Source organism: Amblyomma americanum, chromosome 8, assembly GCF_052857255.1.
Source record: "Amblyomma americanum isolate KBUSLIRL-KWMA chromosome 8, ASM5285725v1, whole genome shotgun sequence".
Lineage (NCBI taxonomy): Eukaryota > Metazoa > Arthropoda > Arachnida > Ixodida > Ixodidae > Amblyomma > Amblyomma americanum.
This window is the reverse complement of record NC_135504.1, coordinates 69,626,248-69,646,701: the sequence shown is the minus strand read 5'-3', so window position 1 is coordinate 69,646,701 and position 20,454 is coordinate 69,626,248. Positions and strand designations below refer to the sequence as shown.

The following is a 20,454-nucleotide window of genomic DNA, read 5'->3' as shown; positions in this document are numbered from 1 at the left end:
AAACGAAAAAATTATTTTTTCTCCATCGGGTTTTCGTGGTCAGCATTCGCGGCGGTCGGCGGTCGTGGTCGGACGTCTACGGTGAGTTGAGGAGTGTAACGATTTCTTACTGTTATAACCAACACGGCGTGTTTCGTGCACCGTCGCTCGAACATAACAAATCTTATGAGCTGCATTGAAATTGTAGACCAAGTTGCCAGGGCTATAGTTTTCGCCGTTGAGCAGGGTGATACCGGCGTGACTTGCCTAAAACGTAACCCTGACTGGACGTATTCGGGGTGTTAGCGCCCGCGCTATCCACGAAATTCCCTCACTTCCAGCCTGATATATTGCAAACTTCGAAGTGGATAACCTGCGCAGTCTTGCGAGGCCACCGCCAGATGCCTGTGTCGGTCGGCTTGTCTCGCGCTTTAAGTGATTGCATCCAAACTATCTCAGCGGTGCTTGCACCCTGTTTAAAAGGACCAGATGCCGATTGTCAAGGATCGGGCGTCTTGGTGACACGCGGTTCGATTTTCTGGGACACGCTGGTGTCTTGCTGACGGGTCGCTGACCTGTTCCGGTTTCGTGTCATGCTGATCGGACGGTGTGTGCCTGGGTCTCGACACAACACACCGTTACGGGCGCTCGTTGCATTGTCAACGCGTCGACGCGCCCACCGCTAAGTTGCCTACTTCACTTGCTAACTTTAGCTCGTGCGGCAGTTTCTGGCGTCGAGTTTCTGGCGATATTATGCCAAGCAAGCGACCCTCTATTGGTGTCGAGAAAGTCGATCTGTGCTGCTCGACCATTTTAAAGTCGTAGTCCTGGCGCTAGTGATGTATGTACTGTACAGGCGCGAGCAGCATTAAACGGAACATATAAGTTGAACACTTGGGGGAAGGTTTCTACTTCATGCACTTTGAAGGGTGTTAAAAAAATTTATATCGAGAGGCAGTGCACTTTGAAAAGACATATGGCAAAATATCGTTAATTCCAGCTTCTGTTTAATTGGAATAGACACTTTAATGAGCTGGTTCTATTATGCTTCTGCATCCCTCATAGCCTGAGTTGCTTTGGGACGTTAAACCCCATAAACCAAACATATTATGCTTCTCAGTTGTACTTGAGGAGTAGCTATTGCTGCTAGTTAATGAATTTTTCATTCTTTTATTGACTTGCTTCCCATTGCATGTATGAAAGTTTATTCTTGCATCTTCCTTTCTGATGTATTTGAAGTTTCATAACACCTAATAATTCTGCAGTCTCAGCCTGATTTGAACTATTTTTTTCATTTTGTGCTGACCATTATAATGAGCTTTCTGTTTAATGCATACTCATGCGTCTGTTATTTCTGACTTTCCAGGAAAGCAGCAGAGATGTCGACAGACACGTTTACAGATGGTGGCAGGCTGGTCAAGATGGAGGTGGACTACAGCAAAACCTGCGAAGAAAAAATTCCTCAGTGCGAAGAGCTTGCCAAAGTGCGTGCCACATTCTCTGCTTGTGCCATGTTTTTGTTTACATGCATTTGTCCAGGTGGGAATTGATCATGTTCTCGGGATCATTTTTCAGAAAGGGGATCTCAAGGGTGCACTCGAACAGTTGCTCTCCTTGGAAAAGCAAACTAGAACAGTAAGTGCCGCTTTGTTTTTTTCATTTGTCTACCTTTGAGTCACTGATTTACCAGAGGCAGCTTGTTCCTGGCTGCCTAGGGTGTGCATACTGTACAGAAACCATGACCCACTTTGATTATATGAAAATTTCACTTAATGCATTTTAGTTCCCTAGCGAAGGGTCTCGCAGAATTACAAATTCTGCGGTTTGGTTTGGACAATCGCTTTTTTCTTTGCCCCTTTGACAAGAATATGCGGCCATCCTGTCCGCTAGGATTGAGTTCACATTAGCTCATGTCGCAGAAAATCCGGCGTCGTTGTCAGCGTCATCAGCGGGGGCGTTGTTGACCGTGGGCGAAAAATCCATCAAAAATCCCCAGAGAAGCAACCTCTCCTCCTGTGCATGCTATTAAATAAAATAAATAAACCATTCAAAAGACGGACAGAGAAGAGGCGTCGTACACTGCTGCTTGCCTTCTGTCATGTCTTCCTGTTTCTTGTGCGTTTTTCATTGTAGAACATAATCCTCCTTTTGGTGTCAGGGTGGGGACACGCACTCGACCTCGCGCGTCCTGGTGGCCATCGTGCGCCTGTGCTTCGAGGCCAAGGACTGGTCCGGCCTGTCGGAGCAGGTACTGGCACTGTCCAAGCGGCGCAGTCAGATGAAGCAGGCTGTGGCCAAGATGGTGCAGGAGTGCCTGACTTACATCGACAAGATGCCCGGCAAGGAGGTGCAGCTGGCCTTCATCGACACGCTGCGCACCGTCACCGCAGGAAAGGTACTACCCATTCGGCCTTAGTTTTTGCTATGCCGGCTTTCATGATCATCATAAGCTTGGTTACGTACACCACAGGAGAAATGCTGCCCAAATTATCTCTAACCCTGTCCTGTACCAGGTGTCCTGTCCCGGTTGAAACACAAAGCACCAGGGATGAGGATGAAATAACACATTGGGCACACTTGTGCCAAGAGGGCAGCAGTGCATTATGGCACTCCGTTATCTGCGTGGGCAGAGATTTATTATAATAGAGGTGGTTAGGGACTAAGGTGTGAGAGCAGGAATGGAAATGGTTACCTTACCTTTGAAGGCAACCATGTTTCTGGTTTGGGGGTGAGCTGTCCCGTTGTTATGCCTCTGTGTTGGTTATGTTGTGTGTACGATAGTGCATTAGTAATACCATGTCTAGGAGAGTTGAACTGTGTGCACATTGGTCACAGATATTCAAAGTTAGGTAGCGTGATGAACAGGATGTAGGAGGGTAGGAGGGTGTAGAAGTAGAAATACGTGGACAGTAGATGAGGAAACTAGGACAAGGTAGGTGTGACACATGCAAAGATCCTTTAGTGTGGGTAGAATTCATGTGCCAGGATTTATTCTTTCTGCTGTTTTCTTCAGTCCTCGCTCATTTTCTTGGCGGTTTTTGCATTGCTCTTGGGATTACGGGTTGCTCTTATGGCGCAGTGTCACTGCGAAATCATGTTAAAAGACGGGTTGCAACATTGCGTGCGAGTGAAAGGGAAGCTTGTTTTTTCGGCGCTGGGTGTTATGATCCTCAAAAATACTTGCTGTATGCTGGATCAGTTCAAGAACACCAGAATTGATGTGTAAATCATTGGGCAGACATCACGACACCTGTCTGCTTCGGCCAGCGTCGAAGTCTTGAGCCTGGATGGATGTTGCTGATCCATTCAGGCCGTGGCGGCTGTATCTCGATGGAGGGGAAATGCTGTGTGCTGTGCAGTATCGGTGCATGTGAACGAACCTCAAGTGGTCAAAATTAATCCACTGCCCTCCGCTATGGCGTCTCTCCTGTACTGTGTGCTGCTTTGAGTCGTTCAACCGCACATAAAACATCAATTGTTTTGTGCTACTGCAGCCAAAATTTTCTGGCTGGCTTTTGTGTGTTCCTTATCCGGTTCCCCCTGGCAGATCTACGTGGAGGTTGAGCGTGCCCGGTTGACCCACAAGCTGGCCCAGATGAAGGAGGCGGACGGGGACGTAGCAGAGGCAGCGTCGCTCATGCAGGAGCTGCAGGTGGAGACCTTTGGCTCCATGGAAAAGAGGGAGAAGGTGGAACTCATCCTGGAGCAGATGCGGCTGTGCCTGCTACGCCAGGATTACATCCGCACGCAGATCATCAGCAAGAAGATCGCCCCCAAGTTCTTCGACGATCCTGCCCAGCAGGTACTGGGCCCTGTCTCGTCTCTGTACAGACCTTGCAGTGACTGTGGCCTGAAGCAGTGCTGTTTAATGGGACTTTGTCGACCATCTTAAGTCTTTGAAGAGGTATCTAGGGGCCACAAAGCCCCCCTCGATTCAATGAATCCTGCTGATTCTCTTTGTTAGATCACGGGGTGTAACTGGTACTGCTTGTAGTTTACCGATCTAAATTTCTGCTTCGTTAAAATAGCCTGTTATTTGGAATTTTTAGTTCAGAATAGAGAGCTTTTTGAAAAACTCGAGATAAGCATCGGCAGTCAAAGGACAGGACGTATAGTCTGATGTCGGGTTAACGGAAGTGGAAATGAAGTTGAATAGTTAAATTATACTCGTCCTAATCAGTGCTAACTGTGGTAGGACAATTTGTTCAGCGCATTTCGGCACTCTTGTTTTGCGTACACGTTTACTTTCACGCCATCAGGCACACATTGAAGGAAAATAATAAAACAAGATAGAAAACGGCACCCAAAAAGATGTTTTTTTTGGGAATATCTTGAAGAGACGCTGGGTTTACTTTGACTTGGGACTGTTTGTTGTGGTATGCTTTAGAGCAGGCATTCTGTCAATGCTTTTAGCCTTGTGGAACCCCCGATGGCTTCCGAAGTGTGCTGAGGAACCCCATGTGTCCCGGCTTCCTGCCAGACATGCATGCAAAAAAATAAAAGCTGACGGTATTGCATGGCTAAGTGCGGAATATCGTGCAGTAGCACTATTTATGGTTAGCACTTTAGGTCCTTACGGGAAGACCTTTATCATAAGGCCTTTGGCCCATAGGCCTTCACCCTAAAGGCCTTTACCTGGAAGGCTTTTGACCTGAAGGCCTTCACCCAGGTGTATCCTTCATCCAGGACTTCGCCCAGCTGAAGGCCTGGCAAGTGTCTACGTATCTGGCAGGTTGCCCACAAAGGGCAGATGGACCGCCTACCACAAAGCAGGCTTCAGTTACGTACACGTGTACGCCCGAAATCGGAAAATGCATCTAGCAGTGCTACTGCACTAAAAAAAAGAAAATGATGTGCAGAGATACGGCCTCTCAGAAAATGCCCAAATTGAATTTATAATGTTTGACTGTATAGCGAAGCAGTAGGCCATAAGGTAGGCCCAGTATATAAAGTGGGTGAAGGAAAGATGAGGGCGGAGGTGTGCGTGGCTTGAGGTGCTTGGCAACACTGCAGTTTGTTTTCAGTGCCTCTGGGAGGACTATAGAAATGGAGCCGAATTCCAGTGGTTCCATTTGAGTTTGTACGAATATGCTGTGTGCAACGTAATAAACCATATATCACTTCTGGTCCCATTGGCTTAGGCATATTAGTTCAATCCATACTGTGAACTAAATCACCATGGCCAAGCAAAGGCAAACAGGTGGGTTTCATCGCAATTGATACCACCCCAAATTCACTCATCAGTGTTTCTATGTCACGGGCGGCATAACCGACCACGTTGAGACGAGCATAGGCTACAGGCTTTGTTCAAAGCACTCTTCTCATGGTATAGGACAGAATAAGGAATAAAAAACAGTTGCGAGAATTTTTTAATGTGGTCTGCATATTTCTGAACTCAAGTTCATGCAAGGAAACGGACGATATGTTCGGTAATCCTTTGTTTTCCTTCGAGAAACTTCATCTTTAGGTCCTTACAAGGATGTTAAGAGTGAACAGTTTCTTTGACTTTGAAGGTTCTGATGGCAAGCGTAATGCCTTGGTTGCAGGATCTGAAGTTGCGCTACTACAAGCTCATGATTGAGTTGGACCAGCACGAGGCTTCGTACCTGGCCATCTGCCGCCACTACTCGGCCCTTTACCGCACCGAGAGTGTCCAGCAGGATGAGACGCAACGGAAGGAGGTTGGCATGCCTTACCGTCCTTGTTGGGTGGTGTGCGTTTTGATGTGGCGCAGTCTCGATGTCATTTGACTGAATGCTGCAATATTTGTTCATATCGATAAGGTGCGTTCACGCAAAGTGTGCAAATGGTGAAACCATTTGTTTTTAATAAGCGTGAAGAGTTTTTCTGGTTGACGCAACACGGAGGCTCATTTGCCTTGGCATTCAACTGCTGATCCTGACGTCGTGGGTTTAATACCAGTCACAGTGCCTGCATTTTGCTTTAAAAAAAAAACCCAGGTAGCCTAAATTAATCCAGGGCCCTCCACTGCGGCGTACCTCAGAGCCGATCTGTCGCTTCGGTATGTTAAACTCCGCATGCCAACTCATACATGGAATAAGATTAAGTGTAATACCCCTGTCACACGGCCAGTTTCAATGCTGATCGAGTCAAGGGTCTTCGAGATTCTCAATCACCATCGAACTCGAAGGAGTTGTGTCGTTGCTACACGGCAAATCTCAATGGCCATTGAAATGGTTCTCATGTCTTACGCTAAGCTTGTGTGGCGCCACAATCGCTACTTTGGATTTTGCAAAATTAACAAAAATATTTGATAAATGTATACGAAATGCTTAAAGACACGCATACGCGCATGTCGTTTAAAACCCTTTTGATTGCACGTACGCGACGGACAGATGCAGACACTGCTGTAGCCACTCTAATACAAGACGAGCCAAAACCAAGCCAGTCCAACTGCGTCGGAGCGCTGCTTCGTCAGGCATAACACCTGGGAAATCGCCTTCATATCTGAAAAACAAAAGCTATTTGTCTCTTGAAACTTTATGCGAGGGTAAGAATGGGCAAATCAAAGGAGAATACAACAGTTTAGAACACGATATTGCTTTTAGGGATTAGCAACGAAGCTGTTATCGCTGCGAAGCGGGTGGGCAGGGCGTCGCCATGTTGTCAACGCAAAGTACGCAAACAATACAAAGATCGCAACGCGAAATTAATGCGCTTAAAACTAGTCTGATACAATTTTGAAATTATTGTACAGACTGCTTGAATTAAAGTCTAGGCAAATAATGTTTGTTTATGCTTTTGTACCGCCGTGAATGTGTCGTGTACGAAAGTGCGCTTTGCGCCGCTCGAAGCAACGCTAGCAACCTTGGGCAGCGCTCGAAGGCCCTCGAAATCTCGATGGAGTTCCGCGCTGTTCCGTTGACCCGATAGGCTAATGACTCGATCGCCATTGAAACTGCCCGTGTAGCAGCGCTCGATCGCCTTTGAGTCAATTGACTATCGGTTCGAGGGCCCTAGAAATGCCCGTGTGACAAGGGTATAAAGTAAATTCATTCATGTTGAGGGCTTAGTTAACTTTCATGAATGTGCTTGAATGAGGTATTGCTTTGGCCATGGTAGTTGTTATACGGTGTTTACAAGACATTGTATTGAATAAGTTTAAGCACCCTGTTTATACTGTATTTACTCGCATATAACCCACACCAAAATTTGAAGAAAAAAAAATGCGTTTAAAAAGTGGGGGTGTGGGTTATCTGCAAACTTTTTCTTTGAAGGGGGGGTGTCTTCATGGCAACGCGCGGCTGCCTCCCCCATGTAGTGTGCCATCCCTATCGTCATCGACGCTTGTCAAGCCAATGAGGGGCCAACGAAAGGCATAGCCAAATCCACATTCATAGTCTTTTATTCTTCCCCACACCATTGGCCACGTTTTCTTCAGCCATGTATTGAGAAAGGAACGCTGACCAAAGGTTGTTAATATGAACACGTTTCTTCAGCCAGCGTTGTTGACCATCGTGTCAGGTGCCATTTTGTGTACTGCATCCCAGTTTGCACTGTTTGCCTGCTTTGTTTTGGCGTCATGAGTGCGACTCGATGGCAGTGTTCACAGCGAAAAAGAAGCTAAAGATCATAGCCACTGCCAAAGAAATTAGCAACAGAGTTGCTGCGAGACAGCATGACGTTGACGGGTCGTGCATTCGTGACTTGAGGAAGAAAAAGAGAGGCTTGAAACAAAGTACCGGGACAGGCGAGCGCCAGTGGATTTTGGATGCGTGGAAACCGATACCGGCTGACTTGGTGCTAAAAAAAGTGCCATCAGTAACAGCTTGGTTGGTTCTGAGGACGACTCCGTCTTTGAGAGTGGCGATGAAGCCTTGGATGGCAGCAGTGAGAGTGGTGACGATTGAGAATCGGGTAACCAGTGACGTGGGGATGGTCGTTTGAATAAATGTTCTGAAAAAATGAAATGGTCACTGTGTGTGCACTTGTATGTTTCTTGCGCTCATTTTTTTTTTTTTTTTCAGGTAAACGTGCGGGTTATATGCGTTTTTTTTTGTTTTTCACGCAGTTCAAAGCTAGGGGTGCGGGTTATACACAGGGGCGGGTTATATGCGAGTTAATAGAGTACTTTGTCTTGTTTCTGGAATTATGGCCAAGCATTAAATACATTTTGTAGTTTCATCATACCATGCCTGGACCATTGAAGAGCTTCATCACTCTTTTACTCTGTTTACTCCTGACTATGCTAGAACTACTGTATTTACTCGCATACTTAGCGCACTTTTTTTTTTTAAAGTTATGGTTTTGAAAAGGGGGTGTGCACAGTTACGCCTACAGTTCGCGAACACGTCCTAAAAAGCTATAAAGATCATAACGCGCAATGTATACGATATATTGCCACATATAAGTAGATCCCGCAACTTGCGCCCTTTGCTGGCACAAAAAAAGTTTGACTCAAAACATAAGTCGACGTAACATTTAACATGTTGCATTGCTGTGCTAAATGCAAACTTCAAGCCTGGAATAACGCAAGGTTTGTGTTCTCATTCATTTCTACCGTGAGAACCTTTTTCACTCTCTCCTATTGGCTGAAGGGATGCCACACCCTCCGTTCTCATATCATTGCTTTGAGTCAAAGGACAGTGACTGCTTCAGCCATTTGTGAAGACCAAAAAAAGAAAGTAAAGCTATAATGCCATTGGAATATATAGTCTCTGTATTGTTCCTCCCCAGAGTACTGCTTATTAAGGAAGGAAAATATTTAAAAACGAGTGTTGAGATAATGTGAAGCTTTGTTGACTAATGTGCGAAGTAATGACACCGTTGCACTTGACGCATGTTGATTGTGCCTTTGTTTTTGTGATTTCAACCAGGCGCTGAGAAACATGCTGCTGTTCCTGATGTTGTCGCCGCACGACAACGAGCAGCACGACCTCATCCACCGTGCCAAGTTGGACAAGAACCTCGACGAGCTGCCACAGTACAAGTGAGACGTCTTTTCAGCATTCTTGTGGGTTTTCCTTGAGCACCATAGAAGGGGATTACGGATGCCTGGAGAGGGGAGTCTTGAGTATTGTGATGGTGAGGGATGGGTAATGTGGTCAGTTCTAGACATAAATTGTTTTATAGTTGTACGCAGCCGTCATAGCCATCAGAATGATTTTATTGTAATGGCACAATGGTATCGTGGCCAAGGGTGCCCGTGGCTAACTTCAGTCTGCACGAGAGGTGGGGGCGTGAATTCAACGACCCATTTTCCAAAGCACTTCACACCAGATAAGCCGAGCACTAGGCCAGGGGTCAGCATGTGCTCTTTGGATAACCGGCATGTACCTGACATCACTGACGATCAAACCCTGTGCCTCCCACTTGCAGCCAGAATGATCAAACCGCTAGGCCACTGCTGTAGTATAGTTGTGATAGTAAATTTTCCTTGAGCTGTCAGTTGCATTGCAAGTTCACGTGACCTAGGTGCCCTCATGCCACCTAGCTTACTTCTCTGGGTATTTTTCGTGGATTTTTCATTTGCGGCCAACGATGGCGCTGACTACGCCGTCTTTTCTGTGACATGGAGCTCTTAACATTGTTGCGTTAATAATAAGAAACATTGAGTGGAATTATCCCCGGTGGCCTTTTAATGCCAGTCTTTAGCCATTGTGTTCTGCGACGATTCTTGGTCGTTTTTTTGGCTGCAGGGCGCCTTGATTTTAAAGCGAAAGCTTTCCTGGCCGCGAACTTACAATTTCGCTGTGGCGGTGCTCCGAGGAGGCACGGAGACAGACCTTGATCCGTTGCCTAGCAACCGCTGCAGCTGGGCGGACACGGCACGCTCACCGCGCCATCTGGCATAACGTCACACCGCGCTTTGCCGCGGAGCCACACTTACCCGCCCTTACATGCTTAACCGCTAACCAATGTATTCGGTGGCGGCATTTATAGGAGCCACTGAAACCCCCGCACACTCACTGAATAATAAAAAAAAACCTGTGTCGAGGCTGGCAATCGAACCAGGGCCTTTGGCGTTTGAGGTGGAGGTGCTACCACTCCGCAACGACGGCTCAAAGTTTAATCACGAATAAAGGCGCGTCTAGTGAATGCACGGGTTTCATATATGAACTCTTCCAATCTAGAAGTCGCCTCGCTTTCGCTATGTATATTCTGGCCTAACAGAGCTGGACCATCAGCAATTTTTTTAATGCGTGTGCTGCAGATAAACCGCTGAATGGGTGTTGTTGCTTGCAGGGAGCTGCTCAAGTTGTTCATCACGCCAGAACTGATAGACTGGCGCAGCATGTGCGAGGCATACGAGAAGGAGCTGCGAACAACGGAGGGCACCATCTTCGCCATTGGTGATGAGATGGGCGACCGTCGTTGGAACGACTTCAAGAGCCGTGTTGTGGAGCATGTGAGTCAGCTCGCAGAGGCAATGTTTTTGAACGGACATTTAGCTTTGTATGCATGTTCATTGTGGTCACTTTTTTGTATTATAAGAGATTATTCCTGTTTTCAACCTCTTTCCAACTATAATGCACCTTGCAATACCGAGAAACAGAGGGTCCAACTGTAGCATCGAAATGTTCACTCTAAGGATGTTTGGTTTAGATTAAATTTCTTAAGTTTTAGTGAGTCTATTCTTGCATCCAGTCTGTCAGTTGATTGACGTTGATTTATCTTCTCAAAGATCACCCATTTACCGCGTGTAACCATTTCGATAGGGAAGGCTTCTGTAAGTGAGAAGCCAGGGGCAGATTTTTAGTGTCCTCTGGATATTAATTTTTTTAGTGTGACAGCAAAATTTCACTAGCAATCCTGAAAAAGGCACAAATTTTCTGACACCTCTGAAATACCTGCGGAAATAAAATAAATATTGCCACGACTGGGCTTCGAGGCGGCACGAACATATCAGCTTCACTCGCCACTGCACGAGAGCACTATGATATTACCACAGCTGATCGCACCTTGTGTTGTGTTAACTACCACACTCTCACGCTGTGCGTTACACGTTGTTGTATTCTTCAACTTCCATCTGTGCAAAAAAGTCACGAAAGGAAAGCAAATGTGCATAACTGGCTCCCTCGGTCAGTGGACACCTCATGCGCACTTTGAGCTACGTGGCAGTAGTGGCAGAGAGCTGTGCGCTGCTTGCGTTTGCGTTAACGTTTTGGCAGAAACGTGGCACTGGAGCAATAGGTCGCCAGCGTTCATTGGTTTCATTGGCTTTGAGAGCGTTTTAGACTCCGTTGATTTTGAGGAAGGCAAAGGTGCATAACTGGTACCATGGGTCACTGGACACCTCAGTCATTTCAGGTATGTGGCAGTGGTGTCCACCGGCAAAAACCTGCTTTCACACTCTTTTTCCTGCTTAGCAATGCTAAACTCCCACCAATTATTTCTCGGTTATTTCTTGGTTTGTTTTACTAGTGTATGACCAGATGTTGTCATAACGCTTTTCATTTACCTCCAAGTGTTCTTAGAGTAAATCAGGGGCACCAATCTTATTCTCTTTCTCTGATTGAGGATTAACCCTGAAGTTGGGCGAACGCAAATTATGAAAAAATTCACCAGATGAAGCATTCTTGCGGGACCTCATAGAGGGGATGAAGCAGCATGTGCACTAAAGAGCTTCTGTTAAGGCAAATTCAGTGCCGACTGATATGTGTATCAAATTAGAGGTTAATAGCTTGCACTAATATATTTGTTTAAACCAAAAACAAGGGGCTTTTATTTTAGACCTGCAGTAAAAATAGTTGGCTGCAGGAGCCCCTACAGTTGAACCAAATGACTGCATTTTGATTGGCATAGCCCAGCAAAGGACAGTGGAAATCCAGATAAAAATTGCACAGTTTTAAAGAGCTTTCAAGTGTTCCTAATGGGCTGATGCCCTTCAAAATAGTAGTGTTGCAGTGTCATCTTTTTTTTTTTCCTAGGTGACTCAGCTACTGGGTACAGCAGGTAGAATGCAAAAAATGGGATTTTTGTGAAGCCCTAATTGTTGCCTCTTTTGCCCCGCAGAATATCCGGGTCATGTCTCAGTACTACACACGCATTGCGCTTGAGCGCATGTCTCAACTCCTCGACTTGTCTCAAAAGGTGGGTATTCTGATCGTGTTTATATAGTGACACACTTTGATGTGCATTTCATTATTCTTCGTTCCCTTCCACGTGCCTGTGTGCATCTTCATGCTGTTGCTTGCTATCGAGCTCTGCATTTCTCAGGGTGGCTGACTGTGCAGTCAAACCCCGCTACAATGAACGCCGCAGTCTACAATGAAATATTATAATATTCCAATTCTCTGTTGGCTCACCATAGAATGTAATGGAACAAAGTTCTCACCACAACGTACAGTTTTTGGGGTGCTTTTCCGCCTCAGCAAAGTCTTTGATAAGCAGAACTGAGTTTAGCAATTTACTTAACGATCAAATAAGCACGTCATCACCAATCTGTACACTTCCGACCGTCCACGATGCTTTCACTAAGACCTTCGCTAATAATCAACATATGCTCCCGCTGAACCACCCATACACCTCCATACGTGTATGCACGCATAAAGGCCGCCATTGTTTGGTGGTGATTAGGATGGGGCTGCGTGTCTTGCAACAAGACGCAGTTGCAAGCTCTCGTTTTCTTCACAGCCAGAGCTGCAAGCAATCCGTATCCTACACCACATGATAGCATCAAAGAATGCAGCGGGTTTGCCCTATTTTTTTTTCACTTGTGCTTGTGTACTGCGCCCAATTCTAGTGCAGCGACTGCGAGTAGAAAATGAGTTTCTTTAGAAAACAAAGCACGAGAAATCAGCGAGGCATCAAGTGGCAGGAAGAAAGGATACATCGCAGTGGATTTCGGCATCTGGCAGAGCTCACTCTCAAAGATTTTGAAATCAAAAATGCGATAGCCAAAGCACCGTTTCTTGGGGGATGTCTGTGGCTTATGCAGCTGCCTCACGAGGAACTTGAAAAGTTATTGTACACGTTGTTTCTTGGCATGTGCCACAAGGAAGTACTGATCAGCGGAAGTGTGCTGCAACAGAAGGTGCTTGGCTATGCCTGTGCATGCTGGGCTTCGACGATTCATAATTTGAGGACGTTGAGCTACAGAACGTATAAGTGAGAGTTGTCCTGCCGAACTGCATGGCTTTGATCCAGCCGTTGGATCAAGGTGTTATAAATAGCATAAAAAGCGCTTACTAGGAGTGATTGATTCAGCTGCTGGTTTTAAAGATCTACACCAGTTGGGAAACCAAAGTGGGTTTATACATCTCGCTGCAGATGATCGCAGCAGTGTGAATGGCGACCAGGCGTAGTACATTCCAGAACTGCTTTGTGCACGCCAGCTTTCTACCCTATGCTCAGCTGGCAGCTAACTGCACATCATGCAAGGAAGACTGCAATCCAGTGGCTCCACCAAGCCGCCGTGATGGGTCACTGGTTATGGCACTCTGCTGCTGACCCGAAAGACGCGGGTTTGATCCTGGCCACGGCGGTCGAATTTTGATGGAGGCAAAATTCTAGAGGCCAGTGTACTGTGTGATGTCAGTGCACGTTACATAATCCCAGGTGGTCGAAATTTCCGGAGCCCTTCATTACGGCATCCCTCCTAGCCTGAGTCGCTTTGGGACGTTAAACCCCCCATAAACCAAACCAAACCAATGGCTCCGCCCTCCACAGAGGCCACTGTGGCATGGGCAGTCCGTCATGACTGGAGTTGTGCCAGCTGATGTTGACCTCGACTACTATATTACTGTTGGCGCGGAAGTGATAGCTTATAAGGAGCTGAGTGACCAAACTATACTTGAAAGCGTTCTCCGCAGCATCATCTGCTGATGATTAAGATGCACAGGATTTATCAGCACCACCACCTGCTCTAAATGTGATGAACGAATTTGATGCAATCCATAGTTTTATTTGCCCATGACGACGACGTGACAATGCAGTTGCACATTGACTGTGAAAATCGCGCCATGGCACTCTTGGCAAAACAAAAGAATCAGAAAAGCTGACTGACTTCTTTGTGAATAAGTGATGTTTGTGGACTGTGTAGTCCGATCTACAGAGATTTGTGCTGATTTTGCCTCAAAGAAATATTTTGCACACCCCATCAGTTTCGTTGTAGCGAGGTTCAACAGTATTGCCCTTGGATGCAGTATTTTGCTCGTATAACTCTTACAACTGTATGTGGCTGTGTCTGGGGCTTTCTCTGGGGGGGTGCGTGACTATTTGTTATGCCTGACCAATGCGTTTACAGCTGCTTATTGAGGGCCTTTTTCCTGTTGGCCCATGAGAATGCTCGTAAAGGCATCTCATGGAGAGGGAAATAAGAAAGGATGCAATTGAGTTTTCGCTGTCACTTCATCCTTTGCAGGTGGGAGGGTGCACAGATCGAATTTTTAGTGTGGTTGCTTGCCTTGCCACATTACCTACTCAGATTTCTGATGGTGACAGTACACGCTCCTGATTTGACCTGCAGCTGTACATGTCTGGTGACAGCCAGAGCCAGTGTAGATGTGCTCATGTTGTCAGCCCCCAAGTGTAAGAATAAGCATTGTCACACTAGGTCAGTGCTACAATAGTAGAATCATTGGCTCTTCTCCTCTTTCTATGCCATGCGTTTCTTTTAACATTTGTGTCAGCTGTACATTCTGGAGCAGGCTTCATAAGGGCACCGTGACTTTATGTTAAAGTGAATGCACCAATCCCATATTGTGCAGTACTTAAAGACATACAGTGTTCTACTGAAGCGACGTCTTTACCAGACCTTATTGCTCCTTAAAGTACCGTATTTACCCGAATGTAACGCGACCCCAATTGTAACGCGAGGGTCGACTTTGCGAACGCGCGCGATCAAGGACGCAAAAACGCGAATTTAACACGAGGAACCGAAACTATAGAACACGAATGTAACGCAGGAAACAAACTATAGCAAAAGTCGAGAGCAGCTTTATTGAAGTACCTGCAAACTATGCCTTATCTTCATCCTCGCCACTGATGTCGCCGTCGCTGTCATCAGAGCTGGACTCCTCTTTGTGACTAGTTGTTTCCCACAACAAATCGTCCTCACTTCCATCGAGGGCATTTGAAATAGAACATTTCTTAAATGCGCGGTGGACTGTTTCATGAGGCAGCCCGTACCAAGCAGCTGAAACCCACTGGGCAACAGTAGATGCACTCGGGCGTTTCAGTCTCCCTACAGGTGTTGAGGTAGATCCACATTCAGTCCAGTCCCAATACAGCTGCCGCAGGCGATCCTTGAACGGCTTGTTCAAGCAAACATCCAAGGGCTGAAGAATGGACGTCATTCCACCCGGTATAACAACCAAATGCGTTCGGTCACGCTGCAGCTTTTCTTTCACGCCGGGTGTGAGGTGACCTCGAAAAGAATCCAGCACCAATATTGATTCTGGATGCAGCAATGCACCTGGCCTTCGTTCCCAAACGCTGGAAATCCAATCTATGACGAGTCCCGGCCTTTTTCGTGGCAGCGCACGAGAACATTGTTCGGAAATTTTTCTTTCGGGATAGTCTTCCGGCGAAAAATTATGAAAGGAGGGAGCTTGCGACCATCAGCCAAACATGCGAGCATTACTGTTATCCGATTCTTTTCGTTTCCAGTGCTTCTAATCCGAACTTCGTGTTCACCAGACTTGTGCACTGTCCTAACCGTTGGCATATCAAGGTACACGGGGGTTTGGTCCGCATTCCCGATGTGTCCAAGTGGCATGTTCGTAGATCGGCGGAGATCAATGACATACCGCTGAAACGCGAGAAGTTTCGACTCGGAAGTCCTCGGGTAGCTTCTGACAAATCGAGGTAGTGCGTCGAAGGGAAAAACCGGCCCTTCGCATGAACTTCTGTATCCAACTGCGCGATGCCTTGAATTGGTTTGGCGCCAAACCCTCGTCTCGCGCAAGTTCACGTGCTTTGCACTGAAGCATCTCAATGCTCACACCAAGAAGCCGGGAGCATTGTTCACCAACAAAGTCCGCAAGACGACGCTCTAAATCCGGGAAGCGGCCTTTCTTGGGCCCACGGAAACCTTTTCTTTGACTGTTGCAATTGAACAACTCCTGACGATGCTTCCTCCATCCCCGTATCTTCGATTCGTTGATGTCCAGGCTCCTTGCGGCAGCTGAGTTACCGACCTTTTCGGCGAGTAGAATAGCGTTGCGCTTGAAACCAGCGGTATACTGAGCGCGAGAGCACGCCATTTTGGATGTAGGCACAGTAAGCAGGCAGGAACACACCAACGTGTCGAAGCACAGACCATGCGGCTATGCACTGCCCGAGGAGTCGGTGGCGTAGGTCACGTGGTACTATCGTGGAAACAAGTGCCCAGGACGCGCCGCCAGCGGCCCAAACGGACCGCTACGTCACCAGAATAAAAAAAGGCGCGTCCATTTCGCGCGCCAGTCGTTCGACACTCACGAGCGCGTTTGGTCCTTTCAAGGTGACTCGTTGCTGGCGCCCTCTCGTTGGTGCCGTCTGCTCTGCCTTTTTCGCGTTTGCACCGCATTCACGGCTCGTCCTGGCCGTGGTTCGCGTATTGGTTGACCGCTGAATTTGGAGAGCGCGACTTTGAAGGAGCAGGTCAATCGACACACACGTAAATGCGGCACATTAAGCGAGCTTAATAATGAGTGTTTGGTGCCTTTCTTAGCATTTTTATACCTAGTATTTGAATGTAACGCGGGGGGTGACTTTTCACTTCTGTTTATGGTAAAAAAACTCGCGTTACATTCGGGTAAATACGGTATGCTCACATGTGCAGTGGGAAAAGCTGCAGTAGGTGTGCACGATTCATATCTACAGTGAGTGTGCACAGAAGTGCAGAAAGACTTTTATGTGAAAGAGACATGAGTGCATTCTGGCTTACTTCAATTGAATGAACAGCATCTGGAAGAGTGTTTTGCATGCATAGGGTGGCACAACTGCTGTCTCAACATGCTCATTAAGATGCAAGTTAAGCTGCACCGTTTGAAAAAAGTACCGCTTGCTTTTGTGTTTTTTCTTATATTGGACATAAATGTGTTTGTGTGTCGGAATCAAGTACAGACACCACACCTGGGGATACTTTGAGTTCCTGATTTAGCTGCGGATGTATATTAGCCACAACTCATTAGGCCATTTCGTTTGCTGTTGTGGGTACATGTGTAGTCAGCCCCTTTGAGTTCACATTTCATTCTTCGTTTGAGCATCTGCCTCGCATGTGGGAGTTTAGGGGTTCGATCCCCAGTGCCGCCGGGTACCCACCGGTGGTACAATGGATACAAGCTGTCCCCTGCCTGGTGCTCGGCTTCTTTATGGTGAAATGCTTGGGAAATGGGTCTTTGACCCCACCTTGAGTAGAAGAAAAACCCTTGTGTCAAGGCGCTCTTTGGCCACAGATGGCCTTGCACCATAAAAAATTCATTATCATCATCACATTTCATTCTGGCCCTGGTCACTTGTCATGGGGATATAGCAAGCTCTGCTTTTCTTCTCTTCCACTGCCCTTCTACTACTTATTGCAGAAAACTGGGTGCTGTGCATAGTGTAACCTCTCTGCCTTGAGTTTCTGTCTCTTATCTCATACTACAGTAGCCAATGGGTAATTCGGACGCCAATAATTCGGATGCAGGATATTTCGGACCTGGATGAGGCACCTTCAGTCACCCCATAGAAGCGAATACATATTCGCGACGGATATTTCGGACTTCAAAAGTCCGAAAGTTCGATTTTTCAAACTAATTTCAGTCGCCTGCGGGCCAAAATCAGTCATCTTATCGGCTTTTCGGCGGCGCAAAAGGCGCCATCTTGGGTTGAGGTGGATTTACGCTGCAGCTGGATTGGCTTGACATACTTTCGGTACCTCATTGTTGCCAGTCGATTTCCCTGCGATCTGACACTTCGTGGTGGCAGCCAGATTGTCACCACCGTCAACTTGTTTTTGTCGCCGACGTTGTCGCAGGCAGTTATTGCTTGTAGCATACGTTGAAAATTGGTTGTTGGGGGAAGGAAATTGTGCAGGAGCTATCTCGCATCTTGGCGGGAAGGGAGAAAGGAGGGACTGAGAGAAAGGAAGAGGTGCCGTAATGGAGGCCTCCGGAATAATTTCGACCACCTAGGGATCTTTAACGTGCACTGACATCGCGCAGCACATGGGCACCTTTGCGTTTCGCCTCCATCGAAACACAGCCACCGCGGTCGGGTTCCAACCCGGGTACCCCGGATCAGTAGCAGAGTGCCCTAATCACTGTGCCGCGGCGGGTCTCATACGTTCGCCATTCGCCATTTCGTCACTTGGCTTTCTCTGACCGCATCGACCGAGTGGTGCTCACTCTTCACGAAGGTACATCCGTTCGCCGTTTTGTGATTGCGTCCGGCGGTTCCGCCGCTTTGAGCGAAAAGTGCCTTATCTTTGCGTGTGTTTGGCGAGCGGTGTGGTGCACACTCGGGTTGTGGACAACATGGCCCCTCCGGGTCCGTCAAAGAAGCGTGGGAAGTATTCCAATTAAATTCGGTGACCTTGCTGTCTAGCGTGTGCAGTGAAAGCACAACTTTGTCGCAAATACAGGCGCAAATCGTCGTCGCCAGCAAAAGAAATTTTCCGCGAGGTGAAATCAGTGACATTTTTAAGCTGATTTCATCTCAATAAAGTGATTTTTTTGTACTTCACGGATTTTCCGGACTGTTCTATTATATGGACCATTTTTCGGGTCCCTTCGAGTCCGAAAAATCGGTCGGCGACTGTAGTAGAGTGTAGTATATGCGCATCCATGCTTGCATTGCGATGCATTTGAGGAAGCTCACTGTGCCACTTGACATTTAGTGTCTTGCATTCATGTGGTTTCACAATTTTCCCTCGCACGTGCCAGGGCACGGAGGAGGTCCTGTCAGAGCTGGTGGTGGCCGGCCGGGTGTGGGCCAAGGTGGACCGGTTGGCGGGCGTGGTGTGCTTCAGCCGCCACAAGGAGCCGAACCAGGTGCTCAACGAGTGGTCGCACAATCTCAACAGCCTCATGGCCCTGCTGAGCAAGACAAGCCACCTCATCTCCAAGGAGGAGATGGTGCACAGACACCTGCACGCCCAGACGCCGCCACCCACGGCCGCCGAGACCTGACGACCTCATCGTTTTAAGCACCACCTCAACCTTGTACATAGACAGCCAGTGACTGACCCAAGAATGAAATGTGCACACTTCCCGTTTCTTTTTTTCTTTTGTTGTTCCAGCCAAGCTTGATTTATTTTGGACAAACGTCACATAAAAGCTGCTGCAGAGGCTGCATTGGAGCTGTGTGGTGTGTTTTGGTTGTTGGGTAGCCGACTGAAGTTGGCTTGGAAACGGAAAATGCCCATGTGCTGGCACCCTCGATGACTCGCTTGTTTCCCAGGAAACATGCTAAAATGCATTCACAGTTTTGCAAATTTTGAGGGCTATTTGCCTAGTATTAACACGCAATGGAGTAGTAGCGACTGCATTCTCTTTGTAGCCTCTATGTGCCCGCCCTAACGATAGAAGCTTTGACCTCCCAATGCTTGGTATGATGAGTCGCAAGCAATGCAGGTTTACGCCAGGGTGGACAAACACGAGTCTTCTACTCGAAAAGCATTTATTGTAGTCGGGCAAGCAAACAAGGTAATGTAGTAACAGACCACTTCAGCGGTAGAACGTTCCGCACACATGTGGGGTGGAAAGCTGAAAGAAAGGGAAGTACACACATTCGGAGACGAACGATGAGTGCGCACTGCATGGCTCTGTGCCCGTGGCTCGGGGTGGTAGTGGCTCGTGGTGGCCGGGTGGATCAGCGACGGTGCAGTCCCTATTGCAGAAGTGACATCCGTGTGTGTGCACCACTCCCCACCAAGATAGGGCAGCTTTGGGAGAAGCAGGATCATCCTGAGGTGTGGGGAAGGATTCACTAGTGGTGGTGGTGTGTGTTCCCCTGCTTTCAGGTCTTCCGAACAGTGTGTGCATACATATAAATTTGCTTCTTTTTTATGAGTAATGCAGTCATAAACTGGACCGGCCAACCTGTAACTGTGATCAAAGGAGCTCGCCTGCAACCTTCAGCAAACATGTTCTTACAGACTACATGTCTTCACCGCACCAAATTTTGACGCAGGACCCCAGTGGGCCATTTCTGACTTCTCTACCCGAGCTCCTTGTGGGTGAGGGCTAGAGTATGTGACAGGCACATGCTGGTCTCACTAATGTGAAGTCTAAATACTATGAGCTCCGATGTTTGCGAAATTATAGCAAAAATAAATATTTGTTGCTTTGAGATCGTCCAGCATCTCAAAAACGAGTCAACTTTTTTACCCTCCCGCATGTTTCAATGCAGGGGTTCGGCAGGAATTTACGGCCAACCGATATTTGAAAAACTCTATGCTCGCTTTGGCAACACGACGAAATTGAGTCAGTTGTCACTGTTACAAACTACGCTCATTGACCACACACCAATTTCTTTTTATTTCATTTTTCGTTCTTAGTATCTTAGTTGTCATCTTTTAATGCTGCAACATTGGTGATTCTG

At 47.2% G+C, this 20,454-nt stretch overlaps 1 protein-coding gene across 1 annotated transcript; it reads left to right on the top strand.

Annotated features, from left to right (window-relative positions):
- Nucleotides 1-19,210, top strand: Rpn5 (regulatory particle non-ATPase 5). The gene is made up of 10 exons (XM_077635095.1): nt 1-81; nt 1,346-1,463; nt 1,555-1,614; nt 2,138-2,374; nt 3,527-3,781; nt 5,526-5,660; nt 8,817-8,929; nt 10,186-10,348; nt 11,956-12,033; nt 18,795-19,210. Exons 2-10 carry the CDS (start codon nt 1,359-1,361, stop codon nt 19,038-19,040), a joined length of 1,392 nt encoding a protein of 463 aa, XP_077491221.1. The 5' UTR covers nt 1-81; nt 1,346-1,358; the 3' UTR covers nt 19,041-19,210.
- The last annotated feature ends 1,244 nt before the right edge of the window (nt 19,211-20,454 follow it).